Source organism: Ovis canadensis, chromosome 20, assembly GCF_042477335.2.
Source record: "Ovis canadensis isolate MfBH-ARS-UI-01 breed Bighorn chromosome 20, ARS-UI_OviCan_v2, whole genome shotgun sequence".
NCBI classification, from domain to species: domain Eukaryota; kingdom Metazoa; phylum Chordata; class Mammalia; order Artiodactyla; family Bovidae; genus Ovis; species Ovis canadensis.
In genome coordinates, this window is record NC_091264.1 from 33467526 (window position 1) to 33487979 (window position 20454).

The 20454-nt window shown below is 37.1% G+C and overlaps 1 protein-coding gene across 18 annotated transcripts in view; it reads right to left on the minus strand.

Annotated features, from left to right (window-relative positions):
• SUPT3H (SPT3 homolog, SAGA and STAGA complex component) overlaps positions 1-20454 on the minus strand; it is a 398481-nt gene that overhangs the window by 191962 nt on the left and 186065 nt on the right. For 13 of the 18 annotated variants that reach the window (XR_011251087.1, XR_011251091.1, XR_011251089.1 and 10 more), the window contains one exon: positions 10354-10438. The exons of the other annotated variants lie outside the window; for them this stretch is intronic. Coding sequence is in view for 7 of the 13 variants with exons in the window: in XM_069562673.1 (XP_069418774.1) it covers positions 10354-10438 (85 nt within the window). In the remaining 6 variants the exon portion in view is untranslated. The remainder of the gene's footprint in view (positions 1-10353; positions 10439-20454) is intronic. 18 annotated transcript variants of the gene reach the window in all.

The window sequence follows — 20454 nt, forward strand, 5'->3', positions numbered from 1 at the left end:
GTACATCATGCAAAATGCTGGGCTAGATGAATCACAAGCTGGAATCAAGATTACGGGGAGAAATATCAACAACCTCAGATACGCAGATGACACCACCCTAATAGTAGAAAGCCAAGGGGAACTAAAGAGCCTCTTGATGAAGCTGAAAGAGGAGAGTGAAAAACCTGGCTTAAAACTCAACATTCAAAAAACTAGTATCATGGCACCTGGTCCCATCACTTCAGGGCAAACAGATGAGGAAACAATGGAAACAGTGACAGACTTTATTTTCTTGGGCTCCAAAAATCACTATGGGTGGCGACTGCAGCCATGAAATGAACAGATGTTTGGTCCTTGGAAAAAAAGCTATGACAAGTATAGACAGCATATTAAAAAGCAGAGACATTACTTTGCCAACAAATGTCCAAATATTCATAGCTATGGTTTTTCCAGTAGTCATGTATGGATGTGAGAGCTGGAGAGTAAAGAAGGCTGAGCGCTGAAGACTTTATGTTTTCGAACTGAGGTGTCAGAGAAGACTCTTGAGAGTCTCTTGGACAGGAAGGAAATCAAACCAGTCACTCCTAACGGAAATTGACCCTGATTATTGAACTGATTATTATTGAATGATTTATTATTGAAAGGACTACAGCTGAAATTCCAATACTTTGGTCACCTGATGAGAAGAGCCGACTCATTGGAAAAGTCCTTGATGCTGGGAAAGATTGAGGGCAGGAGGAGACGGGGACGACAGAGGATGAGATGGTTGGATGGCATCACCGACTCAATGGACTGAATCTGAGCAAGCTCCAGATGATGAAGGACAGGGAAGCCGTGTGCGCTGCAGTCCATGCAGTTGCAAAGAATATGACACAATCGAGCGACTGAACAACAACAACAAGAAGTAGAATGAATGTACTACAGGAGGAAGAAGAAGATATGTTGAGAGCAGAGAAAGGACTGGAAATTCTTTCCTTGTTGGGGGTCCTCTAGGTTATGCTGTGGCAAACTACCCAGGGGAACTGATGGGAAAGTAGAGCTAAATAGGCAGTCCACTGAGAATATGCCCATTTTGTGTAGCAGATTAAAAATTAAATATCTGTCAACTGCAATATTATTAAATAATTTTATTTAATATTATTATTAAATGTTATTAAATGTCATTTATTATATTTAATATATTATTAAATATCTGTCAACTGCAATGTTATTTTTTTAAAAAGAGGAAATATAATACTATATCTGAAGGCATGAGGTAGTAATACATGAGAGAAAATATGATTCATTAATAGAAAACATTAAGAACAATCAGAAACAAGTAATGTTCAAAACAATTAGTAAACTTTCCACAGTACATGCTTTAAAAAGAGAGAACGGAGCAGTCGATCACTTTTCCGTAACACAGCATGTTGTGTATTGTGAGCCGCTCTGTGTGTGTGTGCGCACATGTTATGTGCATCCCACAAAAGAGGTGTGCTTTCAGCATGTTTATGCTAAATAAGCGGTGCTTCATTTCCTCAACAGTAGAAACAGACAAATAAGCCAAGAATTTTTTTTCCCAGAGGGTATTTGTGAATTTCTCTGTCCCATCCATGTAAACACAGATGGTTTTCCAGTGTGCTGAGCTACATCTCCACGCTCTGACTTAGCACAAAGTCTGAATGTTTAGTCAGCAAGAAGACTGTTTCCACTTGGTGATTCATTAGGTCCCCATGGTACCTCTACTTCCTTTATTTTATGCAATCACAAATTATATTAGTTTGTCCTATTTTGATAACCCTACTAATTGAAGTTCTGCACAGGAAACTGTTATTACTATTTTAAAACATACTCATAAACCATGGCTGAGGTGACATAAGTGACAGCCCCACAGAAGTCGTGATGAGAACTGAACAAGTGCCCTGCGTTTATCTACCAGGAAGATAAACTGTCCAGTGAGAAAGCATTACAAGCAAGCAGAGTGAGGAAGGCATGACTCGGTGAATGCTAATACAGACGGGAGGTGTAAGCGATCACTTTGAACACACAAATTTGCTATTAGTTTTCTTAACTAAAGGCCTTTAGAATAACCCTGAGAAACTGGTTCTGATGTGAAAACACAGGACAACAGACTGAAGAACTTCCTGGTTGCCTGGTAGATTAAGTACTGGAAATCCAATGTGATTCAGAAGTGGAATGGTAGATAGTTATATTTTATGTATAAAATGTAAAGGGCCCCCTGATATTTAACTTTGAATCAATTAAAAAAAAATGAAAGCAGCTACGTAGTCATCAGACATCATGACAGTTTGGGAACTTGCAAACATCTTATTATTGACAGCAATTATAAGAGCAAGTCTGTCATACAATTTCAAGTTGGCATAAATCTCTACCTACTTCAAACAGAAGTGTAGATGACCCTGTGGAGTGGGAGAAGATGGAAGATTAGGATATGAAAATGTCTGCATCTTTCTGGAAAATCTAGAACATTTCAATGTATTTTTCAATTTATTTCTAATCTAAATCCTGATATTAAACAGCCCTGTTACCTTATCATAATCCATTATAATAGTAACCACTTACTATTACTAACTTACAGAAAGTTAGTAATACTAAAATTACTAGCACCACTGAGTGACTAAGCACACATGTGTAAAATCTATAACTAACTGAGAACCTACTGCACAGCACAGGGAGCTGTGCTCTCTGCGGTGACCTAAACCAGGAGGAAATCTAACAAAGAGCGGACGTATGGATACGTGTGACTGATTCACTAGCTGTACAGCAAGAAACTAACAAAACACTGTAAAGCAACTGTGTTTTTCTGTGTGTGCGCACGCGTGATCAGTCGTGTCTGACTCTTTGAGATCCATGGGCTGTAGCCTGCCAGGCTCCTCTGTCAATGTGATTTTCCAGACAAGAATACTGGAGGGGGTTGCTATTTCCTATTCCAGAGGAGCTTCCAGACCCAGGGATCAAACCCACACCCTCTTGAATCTCCTGCATTGGGAGGCGGGTTCTTTATGACTGTGCCATTCTATTCCAATAAAAATTAATAGAGAAAAATCCTGTGGCTTTAATAATCTAACATGCTCTCTAACACAGTCAGAAGTTTTATACAGATTTTAAACTGTATGTTTTGGATTTTCTTCCCCTTTAAGTTTCAGGTATGACCTAAATCAAATCCCTTACGATTATACCATGGAAGTGACAAATCGATTCAAGGGATTAGATCTGATAGAGTGCCTGAAGAACTATGGACAGAGGTCTGTGACGGAGGCAGTGATCAAGACCATCCCCAGGAAAAAGATGCAAAAAGGCAAAACGGTTGTCTGATGAGGCCTTACAAATAGCTGAGAAAAGAAGAGAAGTTAAAGGCAAAGGAGAAAAGGAAAGATATACCCATTTGAACGCAGAAGTCCAAAGAATAGCAAGGAGAGATAAGAAAGCCTTCCTCAGCGATCAATGCAAACAGAGGAAAACAACAGAATGGGAAAGACTAGAGATCTCTTCAATAAAATTAGAGATACTAAAGGAACACTTCATGCAAAGATGAGCACAATAAAGGACAGAAATGGTATGGACCTAACAAAACCAGAAGACATTAAGAAGAGTGGCAAGAATACACAGAAGAACTATACAAAAAAGATCTTTGTAACCCAGATAACCATGATGATGTGATCACTCACCTATAGCCAGAAGTCCTGGAATGCAAAGTCAAGTGGGCCTTAGGAAGCATCACTACAAACAAAGCTAGTGGAGGTGATCAGAGAAGGCAATGGCACCCCACTCCAGTACTCTTGCCTGGAGAAACGCATGGACAGAGGAGCCTGGTAGGCTGCAGTCCATGGGGTTGCTAAGAGTCAGACATGACTCAGCAACTTCACTTTCACTTTTCACTTTTATGCACTGGAGAAGGAAATGGCAACCCACTCCAGTGTTCTTGCCTGGAGAATTCCAGGGATGGGGGAGCCTGATGGGCTGTTGTCTATGGGGTCGCACAGAGTTGGACACAACTGAAGCGACTTAGCAGCAGCAGCAGTACTGGACATGATGGAATTCCAGTTGACCTATTTCAAATCCTAAAGGATGATGCTGTCAAAGTGCTGTACTCAATATGCCGGCTAATCTAGAAAACTCAGCAGTGGCCACAGGACTGGAAAAGGTTAGCTTTCATTCCAATCCCAAAGAAAGGCAATGCCAAAGAATGTTCAAACTACCACACAATTGCACTTATCTCACATGCTAGCAAAGTAATGCTCAAAATTCTCCAACCTAGGCTTCGACAGTATGTGAACCATGAACTTCCAGATGTTCAAGCTAGATTTAGAAAGGCAGAGGAACCAGAGATCAAAGTGCCAACATCCACTGGATCATCAAAAAAGCAAGAGAGTTCCAGAAAAACATCTATTTATGCTTTATTGACTATGCCAAAGCCTTTGACTATGTGGATGACAACAAACTGTGGAAAATTCTTAAAGAGATGGGAATACCAGACCACCTGACCTGCCTCCTGAGAAATCTGTAGGCAGGTCAAGAAGTAACAGTTAGAACTGGACATGGACAACAGACTGGTTCCAAATTGGGAAAGGAGCGTGTTAAGGGTGTATATTGTCACCCTGCTTATTTAACTTATATGCAGAGTGCATCATGTCAAATGCCAGGCTGGATGAAGCACAAACTGGAATCAAGTTTGCAGGGAGAAATATGACCTCAGATATGCAGATGACAACACCCTTATGGCAGAAAGCAAAGAAGAACTAAAGAGCCTCTTGATAAAAGTGAAAGAGGAGAGTGAAAAAGTTGGCTTAAAACTCAACATTCAGAAAACTAAGATCATGGCATCTGGTCCCATCACTTCATGGTAAATAGATGGGGAAATAATGGAGACAGTGACAGACTTTATTTTGGGGGGCTCCAAAATCACTGCAGACCGTGACTGTAGCCATGAAATTAAAAGTCGCTTGCATGTTGGAAGAAAAGTTATGACCAATCTAGACAGCATATTAAAAAGCAGAGACATTACTTTGCCAACAAAGGTCCATCTAGGCAAAGCTATGATTTTTCCAGTAGTCATGTCTGGATGTGACAGATGAACTATAATGAAAACTGAGCACCAAAGAATTGATGCTTTTGAACTCTGGTGTTGAGAATCCCTTGGACTGCAAGGAGATCCAACCAGTCAATCCTAAAGGAAATCAGGCCTGAATATTCACTAGAATGACTGATGCTGAAGCTGAAACTCCAATATTCTGGCCACCTGATTTGCAGAACCAACTCATTGGAAAAGACCTTGATGGTGGGAAAGACTGAAGGCAGGAGGAAAAGGGGACGACAGAGGATGAGATGGTTGGATGGCATCACTGACTCAATGGACATGAGTTTGAGTAGGCTCCAGGAGTTGGTGATGGACAGGGAAGCCTGGTGTGCTGCAGTCCATGGGGACACAAAGAGTCAGACAGGACTAAGCAACTCAGCTGAACTGAAAGTTTCAGATTAAGGTATTAAGTAAGGGGCTTCAGGAAAGGAGAACAAGTTTCTTCTGGTTTCTTCTATATTATATATTACCTTTGACAGTACACTATCAAAGCATTTGATAGATCACTCTTGCATTAACAGCGCTAAGTCATAGGAGAAAAAAAGCATATAACATAAAAAACTTCTTTATCATTTTTGTCTATGAACATCAGAGATATATATTATACTGTTCTCACAGGTTTTTTAAAATTCCTTTAGAAAACATCATTTTCTTCCAAAATTAAAGACTGAAACTGGAGATGGGAAATATGGCAACAATATGCTATATACCTTCATCATTGCTGAATACTTTTCTGGTTAAGTATTCTCTGGTTTTTACTGGTTAAAAAGCAGTCTGTGAAAAGACTACAGGTAGAAGTGGCTCCTTAGCTCAGATTTCCATTTCAAAATTCATACCTATGTTGTCAACCATTCCAATTTTAATGTTTCAAATGAAGCCAGAAATCCTAAGTTTTTGTATAAAGGTGATCTAATTTTAAAATGTTGGCAAGTAAATTTGTATCTTAATATACTGCAAGTGAAATTTGTAAAGATTCTATGCTATATCTTTGTACAGCTCAAGAGCTTATTACCTCTATCTTGATGCTTACTTTCCTCAGTTAAGTTTAATAAATATGTGTTGACTCCTATGAAAGATTTAAAGTATGTTTTTTATAGAGATGAGTATATACAAGAGCATGAAGAACTCTAGACTAGAGTTGTGCAAACTTGTATCTGTGTGAATACTACCATTATCAGTTATGATAATGTTTTAAAAATTAGTTTATTTTTAAAATAAAAAACATCAGTTTATTTAAACTAAAACAAAAACTGTTCATTCCATTCCACTCCCTGACACTGTCAGCCACCAATCTGTTTCTCTGTATCTACGAGCTTGATTTATTTTTATTTTGGATTCCAGTTAGAAGAGAGCTCTTATGGTACTCGTCTTTCTATGCCTGCCTTATTTCACTTAGCATAATAATCGTGAGGTCCATTCACAGTACTGCAAATGGCAAGATTTCATTATTTTTTGTGGCTCAATAATATTCCATTGTGTAGCTACCCCACAATTTCTTTACCCATTCATCCACCTATGAATACACACCTTGTTTCCATATCCTGGCTACTACAAATAAACCTGGATGTGCACATGTCTTTTTGAGTTAGTGTTTTCATTTCTTTGGATAAATACTCAGGACTGGAATTGCTGGATGATTATGGTATTTCTGTTTTAAATTTTCTGAGTAACCTCTATACTGTTTTCCATAGTGGCTGCACCAATTTACAGTCCCACTAACAATGCACAAGGCTTCCCTTTTCTCCACCTCCTTATCAACATTTGTTGTTTATAGTCTTTTTTGACAACAGCCATTCTAACAGGTATAAGGTGAAATGTCATTGGTTTAGATTTGTATTGCCCTGATGGTTAATAATGGTGAGTATCTTTTCAGGTATATGTTGGCCATTTTGATGTCTTCTTTGGAAAAATATCTATTTAGATTTCTTCCCATTTTATCAATCAGATTGTTTATTTTTTTGCCACTGACTTACATAATTTCTTTGTATTTTTTGAATATCAGTCCTTTATCAGATATATGATTTGCAAATAGTTTCTCCCATTTAGTAGGTTATCTTTTCATTTTATTGAGAGTTTCCTTTCCTGTGCACAAGCTTTTTAGTTTGATGTAGTCCCACTTACCTTTATTTTTGCTTTTGTTTTTGCTGTCAGATTTAAAAGATCATCACCAGGACCGATGTCAAGGTACTGGTCTGTTCTCTTCTGGGCACTTCATGGTTTCATTAGACTCTTAATCCATTTGGAGCTAACTTTTATGTATAGTGTAAAAGAATACCCAATTTCACTCTTTTCAATGCAGTTCTCCAATTTTGGCTTTTTGTTAGTTTGTTTTCATCACCAAGTCATGCCCAACTCTTGCAACCCCATGGACTGTAGGCCGCCAGGCTCCTCTGTCCATGAGATTTTCCAGGCAAGAACACTGGAGTGGGTTGCCATTTCCTTCTCCAGGGGATCTTCCCGACCCAGGGATCAAACTCGAGGCTGCTGCATGTCTCCTGTACTGAAGGCAGATTCTTTACCACTGAGCCACCAGAGAAGCCCCAAAGAAAACAAACAAAAACTCCAATTTTGTTTACTTTTTCTTGTGCATTAATTGACTATGTTCATGTAGAATATTTTAGGACTCTAATTCTGTTCCATTGAGCGATGTGTCTGCTTTATGTCAATACCTGGGTAGGGCTATTATGAAAAAGATATGAAATAACAAGTGCTGGTGAGGATGTGGAGAATATGGAATCCAGTACTTTAAATCTGTTGTGCTATTTCCTCCTAGTCTTTGTATTTTCATAAAAATTCTCTGGTCCTTCAAATCATTGTTCCCCTATAGTAATAAATCTGGGTGCTTTTAAGATTTATGTCTCTCACAGTCAGCAGTTTGAACACACATTTCTTTGGGCTTATCCTTTTTTGGAGTTTGCTCAGCTTCTTAAGACTACAGATTTATATATTTCAGTAATTCCAGATGCTTTCAGCCATTATGTAATTATAGATAAAGCCTATTTCCAATAGCAAATAAGAAGATTAAAGACTTAGGAATATATCTAGTAAGAAATACATGAAGCCTATAGATGAAAAAGATCAAAACACTCATGAAAGACACAAAAATAGTCTTGGCAAAATGTAGACATTCCCTTTCCTTAAAATGATTCAACATTAAGATACAGTTTTCTTTAACTTGATTTAAAAGTTCACACAATCTCTATAAAAATACCAACAAGCTATTTTACAGAGCTAGAAGTTTTAAAACTAACGTTCATATGGAAAAATAAACATATAAGAATAATCAAGAACATACTGAGATAACATTAAAAGGGGTATCTAGTCATGAGAATCTTTAAGATATATCACAAAACTTCTACAATTAAAAATGTTATATTAGCACATGCATAGACAAATAAACCACTGGTATAGCTCAGTTGGTAAAGAATCTGCCTGCAATGCATAAGATCTGGGTTCGATTCCTGGGTAGGGAAGATCCCCTGGAAAAGGAAATGGCAATCCACTCCAGTATTCTTGCCTGGAGAATCCCATAGACAGAGACGCCTGATGGGCTGCAGTCAATGGGGTCGCAAAGAGTCAGGCATGACTGAGCAACTAACACTTCAACACACGGAACATGAAATCAGAAATAGATCCCCCCCAAAAAACCAAAACAAAAAAAAAGAAATAGATCCCAATATATATGCTAATTTAATAAAGACAGAGGTATTTCAAATCATGAAAGTAGGTGCTTTCTAATAAATGATGATGGTTAGGAAACTAAATGTTAAGCATGAAACCACACAGGTACTAAAAGACAGTATGGATGAAATTTCTCTAAAAATTCAGCATAAGAAAGATGTTACTAACTATAATTCAAAATACAAAGGAAATAAACGATTGATACGTTTGACTACATTAAAATAAAAATACTTGTATGCCCCCCAAAAAACATGTTTTATGTTTTTTGTCATAAAAACAAAGTCAAAAGAAAACTGCACAGCAGAAGAATATACCTGTAGCATATGCCCCAAGCAAAGGACTGACATGCCTAACATTTACGAGATACAGGACCGGAAGACTTGATAGGAAAATGAGGAGAGGACGTGAAATCATTTCTAATGGCCAATGCTGGAATAAGAACTGAGCAATAAACATAAATTAAAATATTACATAATGATTATAAGAGTAAAACTTAAATATACATTAGTCCATACATATGTACATTAAACATTTATATATAATGGTGATAAAGGATAGCTATTCCTTTCAGAATTGCAACTTTAAAAGATAAAAGGAAAGAAGGAAAAGAAAAGTATACCCACTGATGAATGTTAAATAAGCAATTTTTTTTCAGAGAAAGAATATTTGCATAGTCACAAAATATCTCCCACAAGATACTTATAAACAAAAAAAGGGGGAAAAAAAAGTAACCTCATCATAGTGGAAAAACTCAGCACATATCACCTTATCCAAGTTATCAAGGTTAAAACTGTAATAAACATCAACAACATGAATCCACTGACATGATACACAGAGAAGTCCATCATTTCTGTGGTATTACCACCAAAAGGCGCAGTCGCATTCCAACCATAAGAAAGTATCAGACCAACTGACAAAGAAGAGCATTCTACAAAATAACTGTCTTGTAATTTTCAAAAATCTATACGTCATGAAACACTCTAAGAAAAGACTGATCGCAGACAGAAGACCATGAAGACCTGACAGATCTCTGCAGTGAGTTACCCTGGACTGGATCCTGGAACAGAAAAGGGACATTAATGGGAAAACTGATGAAACTTAAGTAAGCTTGGTAATTTTATTAGAGTATGATAGCAATGCTACTCCTGGTTTTGATAACTGTAGTACAGTTATGCAAGATGTTAACAGAGGAAGCTGAATGCTACCTGATAATTACCTGTACTATTTGCGCAATTCTTCATACATCTCAAATACAAGGCAAAAGATCATTTTTAAGTTCTAAAAAAACTACACTGATATAATGATTTAAAAATAGACCAGCGTTATCAGGAGTGGGAGAAAAGACTGATGACACAGGGGTACAAAGGAATGTTTTTGGATGATGGAAATATTTCTATATAATGACTGCACTGCTAGTCACATGACAATACTCAGTCGACAAAACTCACTGAATCATGCACTGGTGAAATTTTGTTACAGGAAAATTATATTTCAATAGAGATGACAAAAGAATTTGAAATGTTTTTTAAAAAGACATTTAAAAAAAAAGTTGGGTTGCAATGCCAGTCTAAGTAGAACACAGAGCAGAGCTACCAAATAAGACTACATGCTCTTACCAGGTTAATTAACTGAGTGTGCACTACATCTTCTACCAAAACTGCTGTTTCATGAAGAGGCCTCCGAGCATCACCTAAAGAAAACCTGCAAAGAAAATCAATATGCCATCATTAAGAACTATAAAACTACAAAAGGCAAAAGTGAAAAATATCAATGATAATAGTCTGCTTAATAAAGTACAAACTGTTCTCTCAAATGACAGAGTAGGTTCATAATTTTCTATGACAAAGAATTACATCTTTCCTACATAAGCTGAAACTTCCAGAGAAAAGAACAGTGTCATCAGCGCTATTTGTTGATTCGTGTGGGCATCTTTGAGGGCGTTTACTATTTCAAAATGCAAAATTTTAACAACCAATTTATTATATTGGTAACCAGAAAATTATGTTACCATACTCAAACAACTAATACAGTTGGCCCTTCATATCTTCACATTCTGCGTCCTCAGATCAACTAACCATGAAACAAAAATACTTGAATTAAAAAAAAAAATCCAGAAAGTTCCAAATAGCAAAGCTTGATTTTGCCATGTATTGGCAACTATTCACATATCACTGACATTGTATTTACAATTATTTACATAACATCTACTTTGTACTAGGTATTATAAGTAATCTAGAGATGATTCAAAGTATACAGGAAGATATTGCAGGTTAAATGGAACTCACTATTCTTAACAAAAGGGCTTCTCAAGTGGTACAGTTGGTAAAGAACCTGCCTCCTGATGTTAAGAGATGCAGGATCGATACCTGAGTCAGGAAGATCCCCTGGAGTAGGAAACGGCAACCTATCCTGGTATTATTGCCTGGAAAATTCCATGGGCAGAGGAGCCTGGGGAGTTACACTCCATGGGGTCTCTAAGAGTCAGACATGTCTGAACGCACGCGCATGCATACACACACACACACACACACACACACACACACACTTAACATGTTCCCTACCATTATGAAACAGCTGGTCTGACAGAATGATGAAATGGCCTTTTGAAGGCTGAGCGACAGTGCCAGTAAGGTGGTAATACCTTGTAGAGCAGAGGTAAGGTTTTCCAGAAGACTATACAGCCTATGAATCAGCATCCAATATATGGTGCGGTTTCTCCCACACACAGAATTCACAGGTCTAGGAATTAAGGGGTGGTAGAGAGAGGCACCACTCATCATTACTTCTAAAGACCCACTAGCAAAATTGTTGCTTCCTGTTCTCATGGTCTTATGAGTTGCTAGCCTAGAGGTCTTAATTCCAGAGGGAGGAATGCTTTCACATTTATTCCATTGACACAACAATTATTCCATTGAATGAAACTTAAGACTGCAGCTGAGTCACCCTGGGTTCCACATGCTTCTGAATCAACAGGCAAAGAAGGAGTTACTGGGTTGGCAGGGGTGAGCGATACTGACTCCCCAGTGGAAACTTGACTGGTACTCCACAGTGGAGGTAAGAAAGAGTATGTCTGGAATACAGGAGATCATTCAGGATGTCTCATAGAATTTCCATGCCCTGTGATTAATGTCAATGGAAAACTACAACCCAATCCTGGAAGGACTACTAATACCTCAGATCCTTCAAGAATGACGGTTTGGGTCTCCACCAGTTAAAGAACCACAGCTAGCTGAGGTGCTTGCTAAAGGCAGGGGAATACGGAATAGGAAGTGGGAGAAGGTAGTCATTAATGCAAGCTAGAATCGTCTAACCAGTTACATAAAGGGCATTGTAACGATCATTTTGTTATGAATACTTTTTTGTGTGTGAATAATTCTTTGTGTGGTTGTTAGGGAAATATCTTGTTTCCTTCCCTCTCTTACTCCCTCATCATGTAACATAAAATGTGTTGGACTTACAGTATTTGTATCATAGTATTTAAGCTAGGAATATTAAGGAGAAGTATTAATGTCACTCATGGACTTAACCTCATCTTCTAGGAAAGGGGTTAGTGCAATTTCAACTGTGTGCTGGAAACTGTATCATCTTAGGCACAATTGTGACCCTGTTATTATCTTTATTTGGAGACTAAGTATATTTTAAGGAGATATGGGTGCCAAGTTGATATGGGTGATGGTTAATTTTACGTTTCAGTTTAACTGGACCATTAAGTGCCCAGATATTTGGTTAACATTAGTTTGATATGTATTTGCAGTTATTTATGCATGAGGTTAATTAACATATGAGTCACTAAACTGAGTAAGGCAGACGGCTTCTCCAATGTGGGCAGGCATCATCCACTCTGTTAAGGACTGAATACAACAGGAGAGGAGTAACAAAGAACTCAACTTCTCTGTCTGCCTTCAAGCTGAGACACTGGTCTTTGACTGCCTTTGAACACACTGGGACACCATCAGTTCTACTGTTTCTCAGGTCTTCATACTGTAGTTTTAGCCTCCCCTCATCATATTCTGGGGCTTCGCCAGTGGCTTAGATGGTAATCTGCCTGCAATGTAGGAGACTCAGGTTCATTAGATCCCTAGGTCGGGAAGATCCCCTGGAGGAGGGAATAACTACCCACTCCAGTATTCTTGCCTGGAGAACTTCATGGATAGAGGAGCATGGCAGGCTACAGTCCATGAGGTCGCAAAGAGTGGGACACAACTTAGTGACTAACACTTTCACGCTTTCATCACATTTTATGTTTTTGGTTTCACAGTATACATTTTTTTAGTTTGTGTATCATTAACAAATTACTGTAGTTATTATTTCTACTACTTTGGTCTTATAACCTTCATACTAGATGTATAACTGATTTACCCACCATTAAAACATTTGTGTATTCTGAATTTAACCAGTAGAATTTGTACTTTTATATATTTTACTACTACTAACTAGTATCCTTTCGTTTAGTATCAATGAAGTTGCTTTGACATTTCTTATAGGCTAGTTTAGTGGTTATGAACTCCTTCAACTTTTACTTCCCTGGAAATTCTTCATCTCTCCTTCAATTCTGAAGGATTGCTTTGTTGAGCAGACTTCTTTTGGTTGTCAGGAAAACAAGAGTAAACCATAAATTTTTTAATACAATTAACTATATAAAATCTGAAAACAGAAAATCTAAATGATCATCTCAATAAATGTGGGAAAATCACTAAACAATTCTTTATGATAAAGATTTTAACAAATGAGGAATAAAAAGAATTTTCTCAATCTGATGAAGAGAATCTACCAAAAACCAGATAGGAAATAACATACTCAGAAGCATTCAAACATTCTGAAATTCATACCAACATAAGGATTCCCACTATTACCACTTTTAGTCTATATAATACTAAGATTACAATTACAACATAAGGCAAGAAAAAATTTAAACTATATGAGCACTGCAAAGAAAAAACTAAATTGTTTTTATTCATATAATCTGAATATCTAAAAAGAAAACTCAAAATAATGGGGAGACAAATTATTTCAATAAATACAAGCCAGCAAGTTTTTCAATTATAAGAGCATCTACATAGCATACTTAACACAAAGGCAGAATGAACTCACTGAAGCAAATAATGGAGTGTTGGGAGCGAGAGAGATAGGGAAATGATCCTTAAAGGGTATAAACTTCCAGTTATAAAATGAATAAGTTCTTAGAATGTAACATACAACATGTGACCCAGTATTATATTGCATGCTTAAAAGTTAAAAGAGAGTGAGTCTTAAATATTCTTACCACAAAAATGAAATAGTAATTGTGTGATGTGATGGAGGTGTGAGCTAAAGCTATGGTGGTAATCATTTTGTAATAAACAAGTGTATCAAATCAACATAGACTCAAACCTACATAATATATCAATCATATCTTAATAAAGCTGAGGGAAACAGCACACAAAAGCACAAAATGCAATTAAAATATATATAAATTGACTCTAAACTTTCTGTGAGAGAGTCAAGAGACAAGAATAGTCAAGAGATTATATATATCTATTTTATGTGGACTATTTTAAAGTCTTTATTGAGTTTATTAAAATATTGCTTGTTTTATGTTTTTTATTTTTTTGGTCACGAGGCATGTGCAATCTTAGCTCACCAACCAGGGATCAAACCTACAACCCCTCCACTGGAAAGTGAACTCTTAACCACTGGACCACCAGGGAAGTCCCAGGACACTTTTGAAGTATAAAGTGGGAGGAGATAGCCTACAGGACTTACTATAAAGCCAGAGGAATTAAAGATGGTGTGCTACTGGTAAAAGGACAAACAAACCAACAGAAGAGAAAGAGCACGAAAAGTCCCCATTAGAGGATAAGCTCCACAAAGGCAAAAGGCTTCTTTTATGTTCACTGACATATTCAATATTTAATTGTTTGGACTGCCTCAACAAAGTTTCTCTTTGTTTATTTTAAGTTAACTGAAATCTCACACAAAAGTACAAAGTTATCAAAATGTCTGCTTCTGCTTTATTGACTATGCCAAAACTTCTGTGTGCATCACAGAAAACAATGGGAAATTCTTAGAGATGGGAATATTAGACCACCTGACCTGAGAAATCTGTATGCAGGTCAAGAAGCAACAGTTAGAACCAGACATGGAACAACAGACTGGTTTCAAGTTGGGAAAGGAGTATTTCAAAGGTGTATACTGTCACCCTGATTATTTAACTTCTATGCAGAGAACATCCTAAGAAATGCCAGGCTGGATGAAGCAAAAGCTGGAATCAAGTTTGCAGGGAGAAATATCAATAACCTCAGATATGCAGATGACACCACACTTATGGCAGAAAACGAAGACAAACTAAAGAGCCTCTTGATGAAAGTGAAAGAAGAGAGTGAAAAAGTTGGCCTAAAACTCAACATTTAGAAAACTAAGATCACGACATCCTGTTCCATCACTCGTGGCAAATAGATGGGGAAACAATGAAAACAGTGACAGACTTTATTCTCTTGGGCTCCAAAATCACTGCAGATGGTGACCACAGCCATGAAATTAAAAGACACTTGCTCCTTTCAAGAAAAGCTATGACCAAACTAGATAGTTTATTAAAAAGCAGAGACATTATTTTGCCAAAAAAGGTCCGTCTAGTCAAGGCTACGGTTTTTCCAGTAGTCATGTATGGATATGACAGCTGGACTATAAAGAAAGCTGAGCACCAAAGAATTGATGCTTTTGAACTGTGGTGTTGGAAAAGACTCTTGAGAGTCCCTTGGACTGCAAGGAGATCCAACCAGTCCATCCTAAAGGAAATCAGTCCTGAATATTCATTGGAAGGACTGATGCTGGAGCTGAAACTCCAATATTTTGGCCACCTGATGCGAAGGACTGACTCACTGGATAAACTCTGATGCTGGGAAAGACTGAAAGTAGGAGGAGAAGGGGATGACAGGGGATGGCTGGATGGACTCAATGGACAGGAGTTTGGGTAAACTCCAAGAGTTGGTGATGGACAGGGAAGCCTGGCACGCTGCATCATGGGGTTGCAAAGAGCCAGACATGACTGAGCAACTGAACTGAACTATCAAAAGGAAATAATCAACTCAAAGATAAAACGATGAATTCAATTCACATCTCTAGTAAAAAGAATATTATTAAACTACTTTTTATATTATTAAAATGTGTAAATAATTACCAAGTTTTATCTCATGGTTTTATAAACTTTTCTTCTAAAAATGATCATCATTAGTATAAACATGTGAAGTATCTAAAATCAGCCAAAGATATAACTAGGGATGCGACTTTGATGAATATATTATTTTAATTTTCAGGGTTGTTAGTTCTCCAGCTTTAATTTACATGTTTTCTCATATTACTTCTGCCCACTTCTTTTCCCCACAAATAGAAAGCTAGATATTGTCCTAATGGTTTTTGTAAGACAGAAATGAAAGCCATTGTACCTAGCCATGCTGCTGCTGATGCTAAGTCACTTCAGTCATGTCTGACTCTTCACAACCCCATGGACTGCAGCCTACCAGGCTCCCCGTTAATGGGATTTTCCAGGCAAGAGTACTGGAGTGGGTTGCCATTGCCTTCTCCGGTACCTAGCCATAGTCACCTCTTTTTGCACAGTACATATAATATTTTTCAATCACTTAAAGACAGAATCAAAGTAACTGGTAAACTTACACAAATCTTTTTATTTTCTACCCCCATTATATCGTACTACTCACTGATGCCTTGACTGACTTGTCTTGGGACTATTCCCAAGCAAAAGGGTCTGATGCTCAATTTCTTCACATACTGCCTAGATGCCTATAACACCACCAGTATTGCTGGTGAAGCTTCCACTAAGGGTCTTTCAGGAAACTTTCCTGAAAAAGTTGTCTCTCCCTTGGTCTTCTACAGCAACTTCACTGCTGTAACACACAAGCTTCTATTTTAGTTTTCATGTAACTTTAATAACTATGGTCACAACAAGCAAGACAGTGGCTTGCCTTCTCACCCAAACAGGTCTGGTTTTTATTCAATCCCAGAATACAGTGTCTCAGTGGGCAGCTGGACTTGGGCAGCAGATTCTGTAATTCCCACTGCATAATGAAAGTATGAAAGAAGCATGACTATCCATGAGGTGAATGTATACTTCTTATTCTGTACACTTAGACAGAGGAGGGCATATGCTAAACAAAACCACGGGACACCTTTCCAAAAAAGTCTGCAGAACTTACCACTAAGCCTTTCAGTACTTTTGTGTGTCATGTGTAACCCTAACACAGTCTAAAATGGGAGATATTCTTTATATAGACATCTATTAAAGTAAAAAAAAAAAAACTATTATTAGACAGTGCCGAGTAAAACAGAATAAGAACTAGTTACAGAAACATCTCCAAAATACAGAAAACAAAGTTTTAAAAATAGACACCGAATATTACTCCAGTCACTATGTGTTTCCAAAAACACAATGAAATCTTATTTCGGTAGTTTCTAACCTCAGTTTAAAAAAAATTATGTGTTTTTTTAAAAGGAAGGAAGATGCCAGATATTTGCTATCTTACTCTATGTTAACCCCTATTGGACATCTTTGATTAGTAACTTATGCCAACATTTTCCCAAGTGTATTGGTGATACACTCTCAATGTGTCTGAAATTTCTAATACATTATTATGTATCATAATCTTGGGCTAACTTCCAGATCCTATGCAAATGTATACATCTGATGATGTATCTATCTACAGACCCATTCTCCTAACATCCACTTATTACCAACTGCTGAAAACTAATCAACTCTAAATTCTGTTTTTAAAAATAATTATAGCAGACTTCAGCTTTTAGAGCAGCTAAAGAAAAACAAACTGGAAACTACAGAGAGTTTTCTTTTATCCCCTCATCTCTCCCTGCATCCAGTTTCCCCTGTTATTTGCATTTTGTATTAGTGAGCCAGTACTGACTGATAAGTTGTTATTAGCTTGAGTCTACAGTTTACCTTAGGGGTAACTCTGCGTGAGATTCTCTATTAGTTTTGACAGATGTATAATGATATGTATGCACTATTACACTATCATACAAATGGTTTCACTATGAAGCCACTGGGGTTGGCCTATTCATCCCTTTTCTTCTGTAATCCCTAGCAATAACTGATCTTTTCACTGTCTCCGTAGTTTTGTCTTTTCCAAAATGTCATATAGTTGCAAACACAGAGTATGTGATCCCTCAGATTGGCTTCTTTCACGTAGCATTATGAATTTAACATTCCTTCATGCCTTCATGGCCTGATAACTCTTCATTTATTAGTAAATAACATTTCATTGTTTGGATATAGCATGATTTGTTTATACACTTATCTACTAAAGGACATCTTAGTAGCTTCCAAGTTTTAGCAATTCTGAATAAAACTGCTATAAACATTCATTCAAGTTTTGTGTTGGTATAAGGTTTTCAAGGTCTTTGGGTAAGTAACAAAGAGCGTGTTTATTGGACCATATGATCAGAGCATGTTTAGTTTTGTAAGAAACTGCCAAGGTGTCTTCCAAAGTGTCTGAACCACTTTGCATTCCTATCAGCAATGAATACGAGTTCTTGTTGCTCCAAATCCTGTCTCGTATTTGGTGTTTTGGACTTCTGTCATGCTAATAGCTATCTAGTGGTGCTTAATTATTGTTTTAAGTTATAATTAATTCATTAACAATGTATGATGTGGAGCATTAACACCAAATTCATTTAACAGCTGTAACTGTAAGAAAAACAAACTTTTTCAGCAAGCATATACAATGCGTATATTTATCCTTTTTAAGTCACACAAATATACATGTAATATTAGTACAATGACACAGCATAACACAAACACAAAAGAGAGATTTCAAAGAGGTAAAAATGGATCAAACAGTATTTTTTAAGTAAGTATCATTTTATTTGGGCTTCTCTTGTGGCCCAGTGGTAAAGAATCTACCTGCCAATGCAGGAGACGCAAGAGACATGGCTTCAGTTTCTGGGTCAGAAAGATCCCCTGGAGAAGAAAATGGCAACACACTCCAGAATTCTTGCCTGGCAAATTCCACTGAGAGAGGAACCTGGCAGACTACAGTCCATGGGATCTCAAAGGAGTCAGTAAAAACTTAGCAACTAAACAACAACAATTATTTTATTTATTAAAATGAGAAAAAAAATTTGCTCTGATTAAAAACAGATATAAATAGAGAATGAACTTATGGTTGCTGATATGAAGTATGAGGGTAAGAGATAGGGAGTCTGGGATGGACATGTACACATTGCTATATTTAAAATGGATAACCAACAAAGACCTACTGTATAGCACAGGGAACTCTCCTCACTGTTATGTGGCAGCCTGGATAGGAGGGGGAGGGGTTGGGGGAGATTGGATACATGTATACGTATGGTTGAGTCCCTCTGCTGTTCACTTGAAACTACCACAACGCTGTTAATCGGCTATACCTCAATACAAAATGAAAAGTTTAAAAAAAACATATAAATTATTAGCTTTACCAACACTTCCAGTTTGCCTGAGACAGGGATTTTGCAAATTATTTTCTACCAAATAAATCAGCTTAATTAATACTAAAAGCCAGAAAATTTTATTTTTTAAGGCAATGAATGAATAATACATAAAGTTTGCATACTATTTACTTTCAAACAATTATCTTATTATTTTAGTTTTAGAGTCCCAAAAAAAGCATGTGGGGAATTTACCCCCTCATTTGGAGATTAAGTTTTTCCATGTTGTGGAGTTGAAGACTAAGTTCATGTAGTCAGTGGGGGAGGAGTAGAGACCCAGATGAATGTCACTGTAGTCACTGCCTCCACTCAAAGAAGAAACAGCACCCAGCTGAATGAGGGGCCAGAGATGTGAGCCGAGAAAAAACAGATACAATTCATATGGCCAGTACCCAATTAGGAAGATTATAATAATGCGGCTAAAAGTCCCACTACATCCTGGTCATCAGCTACAAAGAAGAGGCAATCAGTTATGATGAAAAGAAATTAGACTGAAAGTTAGATGACCTGGTTCTGGTTCCTACTCTGTGGCTAAGAAGTACTGTAACCTCGGGCAAGTAACATTTCTGGGGACCTCGGTTCCTCAACAATGAAAGGAGGGGACTGGATTCAATGATTTTTAAGATTCGTTTTCAGATATTTACTTTGGACTATGAAAGTCGCTATAAGCCTTAAATCCTTCAAACTTCTATCTTTAAGAATTGAAAGAAAATTATATTTTAAGAAAATCACTTTTATAACTCTTGTAAGAAAGTTAAATCTTACTGAGTAAACTGGGCAAAAATCATGAAATTAAGAAAAGAAGAAAAAAATTTGAATGGGTAACAGAATGAAATAAACAAATAAAAATAATTGGAGGAAGAGCAATAAAGCTACAATTTATTCTTGTCCTATAAGTGGAAATAATTTCCAAGAAGCATTCCACTGCCCCCTTAAAAGAGAATAAAAACAAAACAAAGGAGTGCCTATATTAAGGGAAAGTATCACAGAGTTTTATATTATTCACTTTTAGTATATTTGACAGGGTCAGCTTTTGAGTCTAAAATACTTGTTTTCAAATTTTCAAGCCCTGATTAAGAACAGGACTGAGTAAGTTCTAATTAAAGAGATTCTTCGATTAAAGAGATCCTTTCCCAATTTGTATGTCTGTCAAGGCATTACACTGGACACTTTAGCTTACAATTTTGTCAATTATACTTCAGTAAAGCTGGGGGTTGGGAGGAGGGTCTGAAAAAGAAGCCAAGGAG